The sequence below is a fragment of the Chelon labrosus genome, assembly GCF_963514085.1.
Source record: "Chelon labrosus genome assembly, chromosome: 18".
Taxonomy (NCBI): Eukaryota; Metazoa; Chordata; class Actinopteri; order Mugiliformes; family Mugilidae; genus Chelon; species Chelon labrosus.
This window is the reverse complement of record NC_140351.1, coordinates 8,538,332-8,554,698: the sequence shown is the minus strand read 5'-3', so window position 1 is coordinate 8,554,698 and position 16,367 is coordinate 8,538,332. Positions and strand designations below refer to the sequence as shown.

The 16,367-nt window shown below is 41.9% G+C and overlaps 2 protein-coding genes across 4 annotated transcripts; one reads left to right on the top strand and one right to left on the bottom strand.

Moving 5' to 3' along the window:
• The first annotated feature begins 4,770 nt into the window (after positions 1–4,770).
• LOC311503454 (phosphoenolpyruvate carboxykinase [GTP], mitochondrial-like) lies at positions 4,771–12,841 on the top strand. 3 transcript variants are annotated; one of them, XM_084566176.1, is made up of 11 exons: positions 4,771–5,152; positions 8,429–8,641; positions 8,740–8,924; positions 9,272–9,342; positions 9,518–9,653; positions 9,746–9,933; positions 10,042–10,204; positions 10,306–10,521; positions 10,816–10,953; positions 11,239–11,334; positions 11,503–12,841. In XM_084566176.1, exons 1-11 carry the CDS (start codon positions 5,121–5,123, stop codon positions 11,970–11,972), a joined length of 1,908 nt encoding a protein of 635 aa, XP_084422302.1. In that variant the 5' UTR covers positions 4,771–5,120; the 3' UTR covers positions 11,973–12,841. The 3 variants fall into 3 exon arrangements, with proteins under 3 accessions (XP_084422302.1, XP_084422303.1, XP_084422304.1); XM_084566177.1 differs by lacking the exon at positions 4,771–5,152 and adding an exon at positions 5,193–7,474; XM_084566178.1 differs by lacking the exon at positions 4,771–5,152 and adding an exon at positions 5,194–6,032 and having other exon boundaries at positions 11,503–12,839.
• A 520-nt stretch (positions 12,842–13,361) lies between these two features.
• LOC311503737 (myelin-associated glycoprotein-like) lies at positions 13,362–15,915 on the bottom strand (the record flags this gene model as incomplete). The annotated part of the gene is made up of 4 exons (XM_084566611.1): positions 15,532–15,915; positions 14,975–15,280; positions 14,612–14,872; positions 13,362–13,387 (listed from the first exon to the last, which is right to left on the bottom strand). Exons 1-4 carry the CDS (start codon positions 15,857–15,859, stop codon positions 13,362–13,364), a joined length of 921 nt encoding a protein of 306 aa, XP_084422737.1. The 5' UTR covers positions 15,860–15,915.
• Positions 15,916–16,367: the final 452 nt, after the last annotated feature.

The following is a 16,367-nucleotide window of genomic DNA, read 5'->3' as shown; positions in this document are numbered from 1 at the left end:
TTTCCCCCCCACTACCACACCCACACCCTCCCTAACCCTAACCCTAACCCTAACACCTAACCCACCCTGGTTTATTAAAAGGAGCCAAATGAAGGTATTTCATACATTTTAGTCCCCTGTGCCCGTGCTCTTCTTCTCCAACCTAACCTAACCCAGGGACACCCCCCCCCCCCCGTCACCCTTCACAGGACAAGCGGTTACAGTAGATGAATGAATCAGAATGTATTATGTATTAATGAATGTATTAAAAAAAATAAAACACTATTAAAAATGCTGCCCTGTCACTGTCCAGAGTGATATATATATATATATATACATATATATATGAATAAATAAATGTAATTGAATAGAATGTAATATAAACATGAATAAATTAATACATATGCCAGTGCAATAGAAAATATGGCTACAAAAGTACTTTCACTACTCCACTGTTTATCAGTAAGGGCTGAGAGATAATAAATAGGGAAAGGAAAATCAGTCTATTACTTAATTGCTGCTGTACAATCGGTTAAGATGGAGAAATTTTAATCCGAAGATCAACATGCAGTCTTTTTTTCTTCAACAGAAAAAACAAATGAGGAGAGAAAATAAAACTTTACACATGGAATTACAGATGGAATTAGTTTTATGAGCTATTAACAATATATGGAGTTCTCTGTAATGATATATAATAATTTATCATATGAGACATTTAATAAATGACGCAAAACTTATAGACTAAAAAGAAAAGAACTTGGCTCGATGGAGAGAATTTAAAGATATAAATATAATTCCTGACTTTACTTCTAGCTAATCAAAACCACATTACTGTATTGTATTAATGAGTCAACACTGATGTTAACGAACGTTTTCCAGAAAATGTAATGCATCAGAAATGAAGAACATCCATTCTAGTACCACCCAACCATTTGTGTTTTTATATAAACAACCTGCTCTATTACAAGGACTTTATGGGCGGTTTTTAAATTTATTTTTTCTCTCATAAAGACTCTGTTAGAGAGTTTTCTAGGGGGCCCCATAAAAATGAAGACACTTCGAAAGATGAGACATCAACAGGCACATTAGATATCCACAAGCCAAACCATATTAAACTAATCAAATACGTCACAGATTCTGATAAGTCGCCTATTTGAAGTCTGCACAAATCTCAGAGAGAAACACAGTTTCATTCTGTATTAATGAGTCAACACTGATGTTAACGAACGTTTTCCAAAAAATGTAATGCATCAGAAATGAAGAACATCCATTCTAGTACCACCCAACCATTTGTGTTTTTATATAAACAACCTGCTCTATTACAAGGACTTTATGGGCGGTTTTTAAATTTATTTTTTCTCTAATAAAGACTCTGTTAGAGAAGTTTTCTAGGGGGCCCCATAAAAATGAAGACACTTCGAAGGATGAGACATCAACAGGCACATTAGATATCCACAAGCCAAACCATATTAAACTAATCAAACACGTCACAGATTCTGATAAGTCGCCTATTTGAAGTCTGCACAAATCTCAGAGAGAAACACAGTTTCATTCTGTCAGCATTACAGCTATACGCATGACAAAAGCCAATAAAGCTTGATTTGATTTGATAAAGACTCTTATACAGTTTTTACAAGAGTTTTCTTGGGGGCCCCATAAAAATGAAGCAGCCTGGAAGGACGAGGCACCAACAGACCAACTCACGCATGTGTACAGTAAAGATAAAATGCATCCGACTCATTTAAAATGACCAAACAGGTCACAGCTTTAAATGTTTTTTCAGTTTTTGCCCATCGCCGTGTTTCTGAATGTTCCCTTTCATAACCCTGGGCTGCCGTTGTGGGCGTATAGCATGCATGCATTCATTCACAGTGAATGTGTGTGCGTTACCCCCGGTGCTATGGGAGCCTCTATGGTCTGCTGCTGACTCTGCAGGCGCTATCAGAGGACATGAGACACGAGGGCTGAAGTTTAACCATACATGTTGTATCACTCTTTATCTGCTATCTACAGTATGTTCTCCCCTTCAGCTCTCCCCCTCCTGCCCCTTTACTTCCCCTCTCTCACAGCTATGAGAGTAAAAACCCCTCCCCCCCAAGTTGCCAGGGAGAGAAACATTAACAGGAAATTCATTCTTTACAAAGCAGATGCAGATTGGACAGTAATGTTAGCGTAAAGTTCAAGTCTCCTCCTGTGTCATGTCTGAAAGTCGTGCAGCAGCCTTATCAATGCTGTAAAAGCGATAATCACAACAATATTCTCCTGGAAGGCCGACTGTAAAAAAAAAAACCCTCAGCCTGCAGCTATAGCCCCAAACCACAGCAGGAGAGAAATGTTGGAAATCTGAGCCAGCACTCAAACACCGTGTAACATGATGTACAAAAATGCAAAAGCAAACGTTGACTTCTCTTTAGGAGGAGGAAGATGGGACGAAGCCGCCTCGTGTCTCGTTTAACCTTTGGATCGTTAAAATTGCTGTTTACTACTATTTCCACGAGAGCTGGAGGCCAATCAGTCGTCAAATTCACTTCTTTTTTATATCTTTAAAGTATGTTCTTCAGACAAACTCTGCGATACAGTGTTAAAAAGCCACTTATTATGTCAGTAATCAAGATAATAACCAGCAGATGTAGACGTATGGGAAAGTATTTTGAATTTTAATCTTAAAAACCGTCAGACGTGTCAAAATATTCACTGAAAACAGCTTGTAACATCCAACTAATTTGACTTGTTCTCACCCTAAATTGCTGCAAAGATTATAATTAAACAAACAGAAAAGCTAAAGCGAGTGAGGAGATGGTCGCCTGGACTACCATGCTTACAGCCTGTTGCCATGGTGATCTGACTTCAGATAAGTGGATGCAAATGGGGATGCACAGAGGTTCGTTCTCGGAGCGCTAATTTTATTTTGTTGAATTGCTAACAACTTAAAAGACAAGAGGATGTGTAGAGGAACGCTGAAGGAAGAAATTAACTTCTGTTTAAGGGCGAAATCGTAAAACAGCACAAATCAGTGTTTTGTGAAATTTTATATTACAAAGTACATAGATCCGTACATCCTGACGCCATAGCTTTATAGCAGAACAGACAACATAGATAGATAAACTATATATAAAATCACAGTCCAGCTGTTTCCTCACAGGGAGGCATTGTATAGTCTTATGGCCTGAGGGACAAACGCCCTCCTCAACCTGTCCATGTCATGTAGAGGGTGGTGGACATTGTTCATAATGGTCCGAATTTTGTTCAAGGTTCTTCCATCTGCCACTGATGTCAGGGTCTCCAGCTCTCCTCCTACCACACAGCCCGCCTCCCCAGCAGTAGACCCAGTAGCTGTGGACCCAGGTGCTTATAGACCTGAACTACCTCTACACACCTTAATGGTCACAGAGTGCAGGTGAGGCCTGGACCTCCAGAAATCCGCTCTCATCTCCTTGGTTTTAGCTGTACTGAGCCAAATACAGCACCATGAGACCAACATGTTCACCAGATTCTTGTACCCCTGCTCTTATCCATCCCAGATACACCCCACAGTTGCATTATCATCTGAGAACTTCTGCATATGACATGACTCTGTGTTGTACTTAAATGTCTGAGATGTACAGGGTGCTCCCAGTGAGATTATATAGCATTGCGATGGAAAAACTGATCTCAAATGTACTTTTACCTTAGTAGACATGGAGCGAGTGGACTCTTATAAGTACCTGGCTGTTCACCTCAACACCAAACTGGACCGGACTCCCCACACTGGTGCACTCTACAGGAAGGGACAGAGCAGGCTCTACTTTCTGAGGAGGCTGAGGTCTTTTGGAGTGAAAGGGGCACTGCTGAAGACCTTCTATGACTCTGTAGTGGCATCAGCCATCCTGTACGGAGTGGTCTGCTGGAACAGTGGCATCACAGAGAGGGAGAGGAAGAAGCTAGATAAGATCATCAGGAAGTCCAGCTCTGTCCTGGGCTGCCCTTTGGGCTCAGTGAGGGAGGGAGGGTAACAGGAGAGTCCTGGCTAAAGTGTCATCCATGCTGGACAATGACAGATTGCTTTACCTTTGATGTGTAAAGGAAAGATACAGAAGTTCTTTCCTTCCTGCTGCTGTTAGGCTCCACAATGAACACACCTGATATATGTGCAAATTATACACCACAAGGTGTAAAAACTTCAAAACACCAGTTCGTCACCAGTCTGTGCAATATTTTAATATTTTTTTTCCCCATTGCAGGACAAATAAAGGTTTTTATTCCTCCTCTTAGTTTTTTTCACAGAACACTAATAGCTACTCTTTTCCTGTGGTTTTGAAACCGGAAACATTTTGTTTTTGCTCATTAAAGTGGAGGTTCTGTCTTCAGTCTCAGTCAGGATTAAAGTGCAACTCTAAATTCACGCATTTAACTCAGATTAACAATTTAAATCAACTATTTAACGATTTACTTTGTCCACAGTGAACGCAGAACATTACTAATACGTAAAAACAAAAGAACAAACTAATTTAAACTTTTTTTCAAGCATCGCGATATTTGAGGAAAAATCGTTTGTGTTCAGCAGATGTTTTTAAGATTAGGTATTTACGGAAAAAAACTTATCTGAAAAGTACTTTTAACTTGGTAGTCTTCCACTGAGCACTGATATAAGCTTCATATAACAAGTTAAGTTAAGTTTTGAAACTTGAATCTTTTATTTATTTATTTTTTTCTTGTTAAAGGGGTGTTTTTGCCTCCAGTCCTCGCCGGTGAGGAGGATCTATTTCCGCGTTCACACTTCCGGTTTGTTCCTCCACGCTGGGTTTCTGCAGAAACTGTGAAAAGTTGCCTCTCGACCTGGAGCTCATTTGCCGGGAGGAAACGGCATGGGCAGAGGCTGCGAAGGAGAGGTGACACACGGGATATTTAAATTTTAAAGCACCTCCTCCTGCCTCTTAACGCCGGGACGAGCCGTGGACGTCTCCACTCGGAGGACGGCGTCCGGTTTTAGTGGCTGCACAGTGCAAGGTCCCCTCAGAGCACAGATATGAGCCGTAACCAGCAGTAGCCGCTGCTCCTCGATTTACCTCCTCAACTAACTTATATGTGACTTTTTTATTTTATTTTTTTATTTTTACTATTTTTTTATTTCTTATAAGCTCGTTTTAAGTTTTGCACCGAACATGTCGAACCTCTTATTTGGAGTCATACGAAGGTGAGTATTTTTTTTATTTATTTTTTTGTAATTTAAATAAAATTAAACACTTTTATCAATGCATCCTTTTAAGTAAAGCTAATGCTAATAGGGTGTTTATGCTTCACAGTAAAACATTACTTCCTGCTGCAGTTTAAATGCCATTTAATTTAGACTGTTTTGTAGTTTTATGAGCACACACTTTTGATTTGAAAATCTTCTTTTACCACTTTTATTCTGAAAGGGAAACATTTATTTATTTATTTATTTATTTATTTTATGGATTGCAACTCAAACTTACATTCATTTGAGTCGCTGGCCAGTTCATTAGGTACACCGGTGAAACTGTCACTGCATTCCATGAAAACAGTCCTGCACTAAATCTTGGCTTCGTGGAGGTTGTGGTGTTCACTTCATGCAGACTAAAATCCAATTTACCAGCACCACGAGCTACATCCTCCTCAATGCAAATCATGCAGTTCAGTTGCCACCTTTCTGACACTGTTCCAGCGTAAACTGAGCATCAAAATACTCACGAAGGGGGGTTTAGTGCAGGACTGTTGCGCCCAATGAACCGGCAAGTGAGAGTGGGCTACATAAATCATTTTGAGGTGAGACCGGTTACATAATTCGTCCTGTTTGCATTTACAGTAGCGGACTCACTCACATTTTAAGCTGTTTGGAGGAACTACACTTTAATCTTATTGTGGAATCACCACTTTTCCAGCTGCAGCCAGGAACTAGTCAGACTTGATCCGTGAGACAGACGGCACATCAGGTGGCACAGCAAATGCGTTTCTTTGTACACGTAGCACGTCGGAGTAGTGTGTAATCTTTACTACGTTTACCCCCTCCAGGCTTTGTGATAAGGCCGCATCACTCTGGAAGTCTGGAGTCAGAAGTGAGCTGTCACTGGTTTTATTTGTGTGCTGTTATTTTTATATTTTTATTTTTTTAAAGGATGCATGTGAAAGAGTGAGCCACGGCAAACACAAGGGAGGCCCGTGTTCCTGTGCTTTTTGTTTGTATTTCTGCCTGAGAGATTGTCCTGCCCTGTGTGTTTTTCCTGTGTACTCAACGTAGTATGAGGGAGGCTAATGAATGCAGCACGTGTGCATGTTCTCTGGAGTTCAGAGTAGACTCTGCCCTAAGGAGGCTATCGACCAGGATCTGCCAGGGTGTCGAAGCGGGAGTGTAGGCGTGTCTGCCTCTGGTGTGTGAGGATTGGCTGGCTGACTTTGAGGTGTGTTTGGAGTTAAAATTGTTCAGCTGGAAGCCAGAGACAGAATTGCTGCCATATCAGGGGTCATGCTTTCTGGTTTAAACTTAAAAATTAGAAAGCTACGACGCTGAAGTCAGGAGCATGCTTGTCCCTGCCAGGTATGGGGGTTGGGGGATGGGAACCGGAGACAAAAGCATGGCTGCAAGGAGAATTAGGATCAAAGGTCACCAGAGTCTGCTGTGAATTCCTAAAAAGATAAACCTCCTCTCTGATGCAAATGAGGAAAAATAAAGCTGCTCATCCCACCCTGCTGTTTTTAACTTCATCTTATGTCTCAGGTCAGCCAACGCTGCTCGTCCCCTTGCAGGAAATTGTACAATTAACACACTCAGAATCACGCTGAAATTCAATCAGGCTCATCTTCTTTCCTAATGCATGTCACACTGGCGATAATGATGAGCACCACCCTGGCAGTTACAGCAATTAGTGGTTTAGTAGTGGGGGATATTTGGAAACCATAAGCATTTGATTTACTGTGCGTGTGTCCGTAGAGCTAACCGGTTCATCTAAAATCACGGGAAACAAAGTTACTTCAGTTGTTTGGTTTCGGAGGACTGAAGAGTTGGAAGGCAACCACGTTCGCAGAAGCTGAATCCAACGTTAAATGCCTCAGACCAGACATTTCCACCCTTTGCCTCCCCTGTGTTTAGTCACAGTACAAATCACTCAGAAACGCGCTCAGATGCTGAACTAAGATCACGATTATACATGCTAAATATTAGCATGGCAGCTAAGTTAGCGTCCTGCTCACAGCGCTGTCATCGTGGTAGTAGATTTATAGTCTTGTTGTCCAATAAATGCCAAAACTCTTATTCATACATTCTTCTTTCATTTCATTTCCATGTCTTGCTCAATCATCTGAGGCATTAATGGCTCACAGCTGAGAAAGTATTTTTTGCTTCCTACCGCCTGAGCTACAAACTGTTTGCAAAATGAATGGTCGCAAATCAGCTGCTGGCATGTCTCTCACTGTACTCTGTCAAAGTTGCATTTTCAGCACAAACTGGACCGCGTTGATGATTAATTTCTCTCGCAGAAATGGTTGAAGTTGCATGGAGCAGGTAATCCGTTTGAAGGGAGTTTGACCCCTGAAGGCTGGAATTAAACTGTTGTCAGCTCTTTGCCCCTCACACTGTCACACAGTGTTATCTTGTCTAACGCCGTGAACTACCTCAACATGCCTGTTGTTCATGCCCTTTGTACATTTACACCAGATTTACGTGTGGACCTGCATGCATTAGTTAAAGTGTGTGTGTGTGTGTGTGCATGACGTTCCTGCACTTTGAATTTAACAGCCAGGGAAATTGCATTCTCAGTCAAATTAGCCATTTCAATAATATTAAATCACATTTTTTCGCCCCAAAAGGTCACCAGGGTTCATCCACAGTAGCCACTGACAGACAGAAAACAAAGCACATACATACTTTGTATGTTCCATTGTTTGGCCACTGCTATGAACAGACAGGAGACACACACCGACACCCACAAGCTTGTGTTTTAACAGCACACACAGCATCATCCCTCTCAGTTTATTGTGTTTGTGAATATCATGCTCTTAACAAACAATAGGCTGGCCCCCTGCAGGCCCCTCCCTGGCCAGTTTGAGGCACTCGGGTTACACTAGTAACACTTCGTCATTGTCACTGCTGTCGCGTGAAATGCACAAGACGACACTGTGGGTTCTGAAAATGGTATTGAAAGTGTTTTTGGGGTTTCATTCTCATTTGTGGCTTTTACAGCTCAGTACAGCTGGTAAAATCTGTAGGGCCTCCTTTATTTGCAATGCTTCATTAAGCGATTGATAATCCTCAAAGAGCAGGGCCTTCTGTAAAACACCTCTGCACAGGACAGTCACCCCTCCTGCCTCCTGCCGTTTGATAAACCCCTCTCTAGTGACAAATGCACTACTATTACTTCACTGATTAACTACTAGAACTCACTCTTGACGGTTGTTTATGAACTGGTTTATTTCATCATGTGACTTTGAAATTGTTTAAATCCTGGGCCTCTTTCAGGCAGAGTGGCATTGGGGCAAGCGTCGGGGTCCGCTCCCTGGCCTCCATCCCCTCACTGCCACCAGCTGTGGCTGATTTTGTGAAGGGAGCGGTGGACGAGTGTAAGCCCACCGGCGTACATGTGGTGACAGGGACGCCGGAGGAGACGGCCAACATCCTGGCAGGTCTGGAGAGGGAAGGCATGGTCAAGAAGCTTCCCAAATATGACAACTGGTAAGGACCTGGCCGTACACCTCAACAGTAAGCCGCTGAACATGTGTATTTCTTTCTTCTCCAGAGTAATTCTTATGTCTTAATTCTCCGTTTTGCAGTTGGTTGGCGCGTACAGACCCAAAGGACGTGGCTCGGGTAGAAAGTAAGACTGTAATAGTTACCAAGAGCCAGAGAGACACCATTCCCATCCCTGCTGGAGGGGCGAAGAGCCAGCTAGGTAACTGGATGAGCGAGTCCGACTGGCAGATGGCAAGACGAGAACGCTTCCCAGGCTGCATGGCAGGTTTGTTGTTGTTGGATGAAAATGAAATACTTGACCAATGAGCGTAACAACTTGTTTGTGACAGTTCACCAGGAATATCTCCAAACCTACCGACTGTCAGTGAATAGCTCTACTTTTTAACCGTGTTGATCAGTGGTTGAGAAACTGGAGCAAGTGTTTACGTCACTCGTGTCCTTGTGCGTGTTGCAAACAAAACGTGTATCTTGTCAAAACACTACTTCTCTCGACGTGACTGATGGTTCAAGGTCCGGATTTCATTTTCAACACTTGTCAATGTTAAAACAATATTTACTGTTGTGTAGAAATAAACCTGCGTCCATGTATTGATTTGTGCGCCCTCTCTCCAGGTCGGACCATGTATGTGATTCCCTTCAGTATGGGTCCCGTGGGTTCATCTCTAACCAAATATGGTGTTCAGGTAACTACTGTTGTTTCTCTAAATAGACACTTCATAATCGGCAGAAAGATAATTTATTGCAGTGATTTATCCTGTATAGTATTGAGCGGCTAGTAATATTTTTATGGTTATTACTCACTGAAAGGTTGTAAGTTGTAGATCAGGGTGATAAAATACTAATTTATTTTTCTTGAAGGTGACGGACTCGCCGTACGTTGTAGCCAGCATGGGGATCATGACACGGATGGGCACTCCTGTTCTGAATAAACTGTCTGAAGGACTAGAGTTTGTCCGCTGTCAACACACTTTGGGGCGACCTTTACCTCTCAAAGGTACAGATTCAGTTGTGCGGTACAGTTGTTATTTGCATTACTTGTATTTTGTTTTTTTTAACCTTCCTTGTCTCCCTGCTTCTCCCCTCTAGCTCCTCTGGTCAACTCCTGGCCCTGCAACCCAGAAAAGGTGCTGATTTCTCACCTGCCGGACATCAGGCAGATCATGTCTTTCGGCAGCGGCTACGGGGGAAACTCTCTTCTTGGGAAGAAGTGCTTCGCCCTCCGCATCGCCTCCCGTATTGCGAAGGACGAGGGATGGCTGGCTGAGCACATGCTGGTGAGAATGGGGAAAATGCTGAAAACCTGCTAAAACACAACCTTAGTCTAAAGTTTGTTTCTATCAAGAACTTATGCATAAACATGGCAACACATTTCTTCTCCTCAGATTCTGGGTATCACCAACCCTCAGGGGGTGAAGCGCTACGTAGCAGCGGCCTTCCCCAGTGCCTGCGGTAAAACTAACTTGGCCATGATGAAGCCCTCTCTACCAGGCTGGAAAGTTGAGTGTGTGGGTGACGACATTGCGTGGATGAAGTTCGACAGTCAAGGTGAGAGCAAAAGCTCACACACAGGGGCTCCCTTCGACTCACCCCCTCCTCGCCTGCATGTAGACATCTACAGTAAATTAAATCCGTCATCTGTCTTGTAGGTAAACTCAGGGCCATCAACCCAGAGAACGGGTTCTTTGGTGTGGCGCCGGGCACCTCGGACAAGACCAACCCCTACGCCATGGCTACAATTGCCAAAAACACAGTGTTCACCAATGTAGGCGAGACCAGTGATGGAGGAGTGTGGTGGGAGGGGCTTGATCCCCCTGCTTCTGGCGTCACGCTCACAGACTGGCACGGAAAACCCTGGAAGCAAGGTAACATCAACCTGGACTCAAGCTAGGTTTACTATAACAGTGGGTGTTATTGTTCTGTAATTATGCCTCTAAAAGGTGGAGTAGGACCGAATGGAGTTGAAGATACTAAAGTGACTTTCATTCAAATCACGGCACCACGGGACACAGAGAAAACATCTGATGTGTGTGAAGCTTTAGAGATGCTCAACAGCACCACCTAGTGGTACACCAAAGCATCGCTACGTTTAAAAGAATTGGACTAAAGACCAGACACGGTGTGACATAAAAAGTTGTTTCCTTCTTCTTTGTACACAGGAAGCTCGACACCTTGTGCCCATCCCAACTCTCGTTTCTGTGCCCCCGCGGCCCAGTGTCCCATCATTGACCCCAAGTGGGAGAGCGAGGAGGGGGTTCCCATTGATGCCATCATCTTTGGAGGCAGGAGGCCAGAAGGTTGGTGCTGCCGTTGTACAACATAAATGAAGAGTCCTTTCTCCCAAAGTAGAAAACGACATTGGGACTGATAGAGAAGTAAAATAAAAGTTAAAACGTGACAAAAGAGTGAAGGTGTAGAAAGACGAAGTACTGAAATTGTGTATTAGTAGACGCAGAGACTAAATACAAAGGAAGCAGTCTGCCTCGTGCCACATAATTATTTCACTTAAACACATTTAAAAGAATTTCATATCGACAGAAAGTAGCTGTGCAGTAAACGTGCTGTAATGTTGATGTTGTCAGGAGTCCCTCTGGTCTACGAGTCCTTCAACTGGCAACACGGAGTGTTTGTTGGAGCCGCTATGAGGTCTGAGGCCACAGCAGCTGCTGAGCATAAAGGTAAAAACTCACTCACATGATATTCTGAGGTTAATCTAAGAAGCACAGTTCAGAAAAACGGTTTGATTTAGGGTTATTGTAATGACTAATATTTAGATGCTACAACAGAGTTGGTCTACTGAGAGGGAAGCTGCTCCGATTTACAAAGTGTCTAATTTTTCCCTGCAGGCAAAGTGATCATGCACGACCCCTTTGCCATGCGTCCGTTCTTTGGCTACAACTTCGGCGACTACCTCGCTCACTGGCTGAGCATGCAGAGCCGTAAGGCCCCCACGCACCTCCCCAAGATCTTCCACGTCAACTGGTTCAGAAAGGACCCCGCGTCTGGCGCCTTCCTCTGGCCCGGCTTCGGTGAAAACGCCCGCGTGCTGGAGTGGATCTTCAAGCGCTGCAGCAGAGAGAGGGAGGACGAGGCGGCCAAGAAGAGCATGATCGGCTGGCTGCCAGCAGATGGCGCCATTGACACTAAAGGTCTGGGCAACAAGGTGGATATGGGCGCCCTCTTCGACGTGCCCAAGCCTTTCTGGCAGAATGAGACCAAGGAGCTGAGGGCCTACTTCACTCAGCAGGTTGGAGCTGACCTGCCAGCTCAGGTGGAGGCTGAGCTGAAGGCTCTGGAGGAGAGAGTGCACCAATAAAACCCTACCAGGAAGTTCATTCATAATCAGGGAGAGAGGCACTGATGTCACAGGGTTCAGTTTAAGGTGTAATCAGAGCCACTGACTGGGTTTACATCCATGGAGAAACTTTTCTGTGTGGATGAAAACACATTCGGTGAGCCCTGCTTTTGTTTTTTTTGTTTTTTTATGAAGAGGAATCTGTTAGGAAAGAAATCTACAATGCCACACCTACCTGTTGGACAGTATTTCACACTAATGCTGCAACACTTGAAGGTCAGCTGCTGGTTGGTTGGAAGGAGGGAGGTTTGAATCTCAACATGAAGGTTAGATTTCTGAGAGAGAAGCTAATATAACTGCCTCCGAAACAACCATGTTGTGCCTTTTAGACTTTTATCAGTACATTGTCCAGACTGTGAGTGTTTACAGGATGAAGACCAACTACCTTTTTAGTCAAAGATTTAAAAGATCAGATAAATTTGGATAATTTTTACCCATTAAAAGCTTTTAAAAGTGTGCATTTTAGCTCCATCTCTTTAAAACACACTATTGAGTGAGACTCATGAAATGTTGTCTACTTCAAATTGAGCTCCAAATTACTATCAGAAGTCCTTGAACTACTCAGGACACTGAAGCAGTTTTCCATCGGGGGGCCGAGGATTACTATGCATTATTGTTTTAGACACTTTTGTAATGTGATTAAAATGTATGATTCCAGCTGATGTTTACACACAATATGTGAAATGTTGGACAAATAAATGCGACTGAGATTACAAAGTATTTTTTTCAAGTTGTTCACCAAAGTTTTTATTACAGTGCAATGAATAAACATCTTTGAATCCACAAGCAAAGATTCATTCACTTTTTTTTATTTGCAGTAACTTAAAATAACCAACAAACTCTGGTTGTCTTAGATGAAACACTGAGAGTCTCTTGTGTCTCTTGGGGATTCACTTCATTTATCAGCAATAGCTCAGCCATGTTGCACTGATAGGATCACGTGACATCCACTCAGCTAGAGCCTTTTACACAGGAACTATACACAGTATTGCAACAATGCAAATACAGTTTTGATGAACACTAACATGGTGGTTAACACATAACAGGCTGCGCTCTACTGTACAAGCAGAGATAAACTGCAGAGGCCTTACAGAGTTCTCTAGGAGTACACAGCAACACATTTTTATTTTTAATGTTTTTATGTTCTTGCTTGATACTAAATACTTCATACAACAAAATACCTTAAAGATGATAAGACAGAGATGAATTGCACACTGCAAAACTTTGCAATAAGAAGAATGATTCACCCTCACATATCATTAAACAATGGATGACGCAACAATTAAAAGGCATTACAATGTGATTTATTTGAATAACAAAGAGGAACACAACAACACACATGTAAGGTCCTCACATAAAAATAAAGGTTTTGAAAACTGAAATAGAAAAGATGCAGATGTGAAACTTTTGAGTTTTTCGTCACTAAACTGTGACTAAATCGCCACATTTTCTTGTCCAGGCTCCAGTATTTTATTACTTTAACTAAAACAAAAAACAAGTAAATAAACAAGCTATTTAATATTGGAAAACATCTAGTTTGTAATATCTCACAGACACATGAAGACTTTGATCCACTGCAAAGATCTAGCATGTATAACTCATCTGCAAAGCGAAGAACGTGGATCCCATAACTGAATAACTTCAACCAAATAACAACACTAGTACACAGAAGATCACAAAAACTCTGGTTTCAGTGACAGTGTACAGAATCCATGTTTGAATTAGTCTAAAACAGATGTTTGTGTGCTCAGGTGTGCACCAGATAAACTGTCTTTGTGTTTCTGTGTTTTCTTATGAACACATATGAATTCAGAACTAACGAATTTTATCTCCATGTGTAGTTTAAAGCTCAGTGCAAAGAATAACCAACATCAACTCAGGAGGAAACTACCTGATTCTGTTCTCCTTGCAGAATTTCTTCATTTAACTCTTATAAAAACTAGCATTTCTTATACTTTTTATCTGTAAGTGACTGAGGCAAATTGAATGTTAGAACATTTATTATGAATCCTCTACAGATGTAATTTGAGTCCCCACACAAACAAAATACACTTCAGCATAGAGATAATCTGTGTCGTTAGCAGTCTGTGTTAATATCTTTGCTGATTTGTTGATGTTGACCTGTGTGTACACCGTGTCCTGCTGCTGTCCACTGTCCTGCACTGAGAGAGAGGACGGGTCACGTCTCTGCTTGTTTGATGTTTGAGGCATCGAACTCAGTTGTTGAGTTTGATGCCTTGACTTTAACCACCTGGAAAACATCAGAGGCTGTTCGATGAACTATACTGTGTTTTAGGGTCAATATATTTGACAGTAAAATGTTAAGACTGATGGGAAACAGATGTTTTTGGATGTGCAGCTAAAATGTCAGCGACAGTAACTGAGTCATGTTTGCTGCTTTAATATGTGATACTTACCAAACAAAGATGATCAAGCAGATGAGTACGATGATCCCAATGATTCCTCCAAGAACTGGTTCCCAGTGTGAGGAGCCTCAAACAAGACATGATTTAATGTGGACGTATTGATAGAATGAAACCAGATATAACTATTACTGTGTTTGAGTGGATTCAGAAAAATAAATACTGAATGATATTTACCTTCAACATTGAGACGAATCCATGGTGACGTCTGGTTACCAAGTTGATTTGAGGCCACACAGTAATAAACTCCTCCATCAGTCACATTGAAGCTGTAGAAGTGTCCTTCAGATACGATCATGGGTCCATCTTTGCTGTTCTTGAACCAGGTGAAGCGTCTGACGGGAGGCTTGGCTCTGCTGGAGCAGGTCAGGTTCACCCAGCTACCTGCTGACACCAAACCTGATGGACTGATGGATGCTGAGGTGTCTTTAGGAGCATCTGAGGAAAATGTGACAGAGATTAATTTTATTCATCACAAGCTGACGTCCCATGAATCATCATGTGCTGACAGGATCCAACAACAAACTCTGGTTGTCTTACATGAAACACTGAGAGTCTCTTGTGCCTCTGCTGTCTTGATGTATTTTCCTTCATTCACAGGATATCTGACAGAACAGCTGATGTTGTTTCCATCATGTGTGTCTGACAGAGTGATAGTCTCCTGGATTTTAGTTGTAAAGGTCCCATCTGTGTTTTCCTCTATTTTGTTGTGAGGGTCTTGTTGGAGATTCCAGGTGAGTTGAGGAGGGGAGTGTGGACAGGGAGTGAAAGCTGAGCAGGTTATAGTGACAGACTCCTTCTCTTTCATATCACCTGAGATTTTAATACTGGGTCTCCAAGGAGAATCTGTTTCACATCAAACACATATTATTGAATTGAACTATTGTTGTGACAAAATTGACTTTATTGTTAGTACAGCTCAGTTTTTACTGTTTTATTGACTCTTTCCACTTTTATGTAATGTAGATAACATGTTTTACAGAGATGCTTAGGGTTGCAGAATTGGTTTACTGAAGCTGAAATGGATTTCACATTATATTTTAAATGATCTGAAAAAATTAAATGAATAAAAATAACAATTACCAAGCCTGTCTTACCTTTAACTGTTATTTGAAGAGGATCACAAACAGCTGTTGACCTGTACGGCCCGTTCTCAATTCTGAAGTAGTATGTGTCTGAATGACTTGTCTTTAAATTAGAAAACAGAGTGGTGCAGTTTTTCTGACTCAGGTCTCCACAAACATTCACTGGATAGATGTTAACTGACTTACTACTGTTGAAGACTACATTATTTGGATTTGGTCCAATTCTCGTGTCATTTTTAATCCACACTCCAAAGGTTTCTCTGCTGCTGTTAAACTCTTTTCCTGAGTTCTCACTATAGTTACATGGGATTATTAAACAAGATCCACTCAGTGCTTCCATCTTCTTTGGTGCAATAATGGAGAGGGCTGAATTCTTCTGACATTGAGCCCAAACACCTGTAAAACCAGACTAATGATGAACATCATGTGAATCAAAATCTGCCTGAAGAGAAAGTTGATGAGACACAAACTCCAGTTCATCTGCAGCATGTTACATGTAGACCCTTTGAACAATGTCAGTAGAAAATATTTCAGACTAGAAATGATTCAAGTAATGTCTCCAAATAAAAGAGACTGAACAAACAGCTGACCTGAAAGAAAGAAGACACTCAGTAACATGTTGACTGTCACCATGTTCACACACAGAGCTGCCATGACACCCATCTCCTAGACTGGAAACAAAGACAAAAACTACTGTATATTTCATTCGCATATTTGAATCAAAACAGCCTTTTTGATAAAGTATACTTTTTTAAAGCCACTTTAAATTCACACATTCAACCCAGGAATTCTAAACGAACAACCAGATTTAATAAAATAGAGAAGGGCTTGGAAAACGTGTTGAAGAT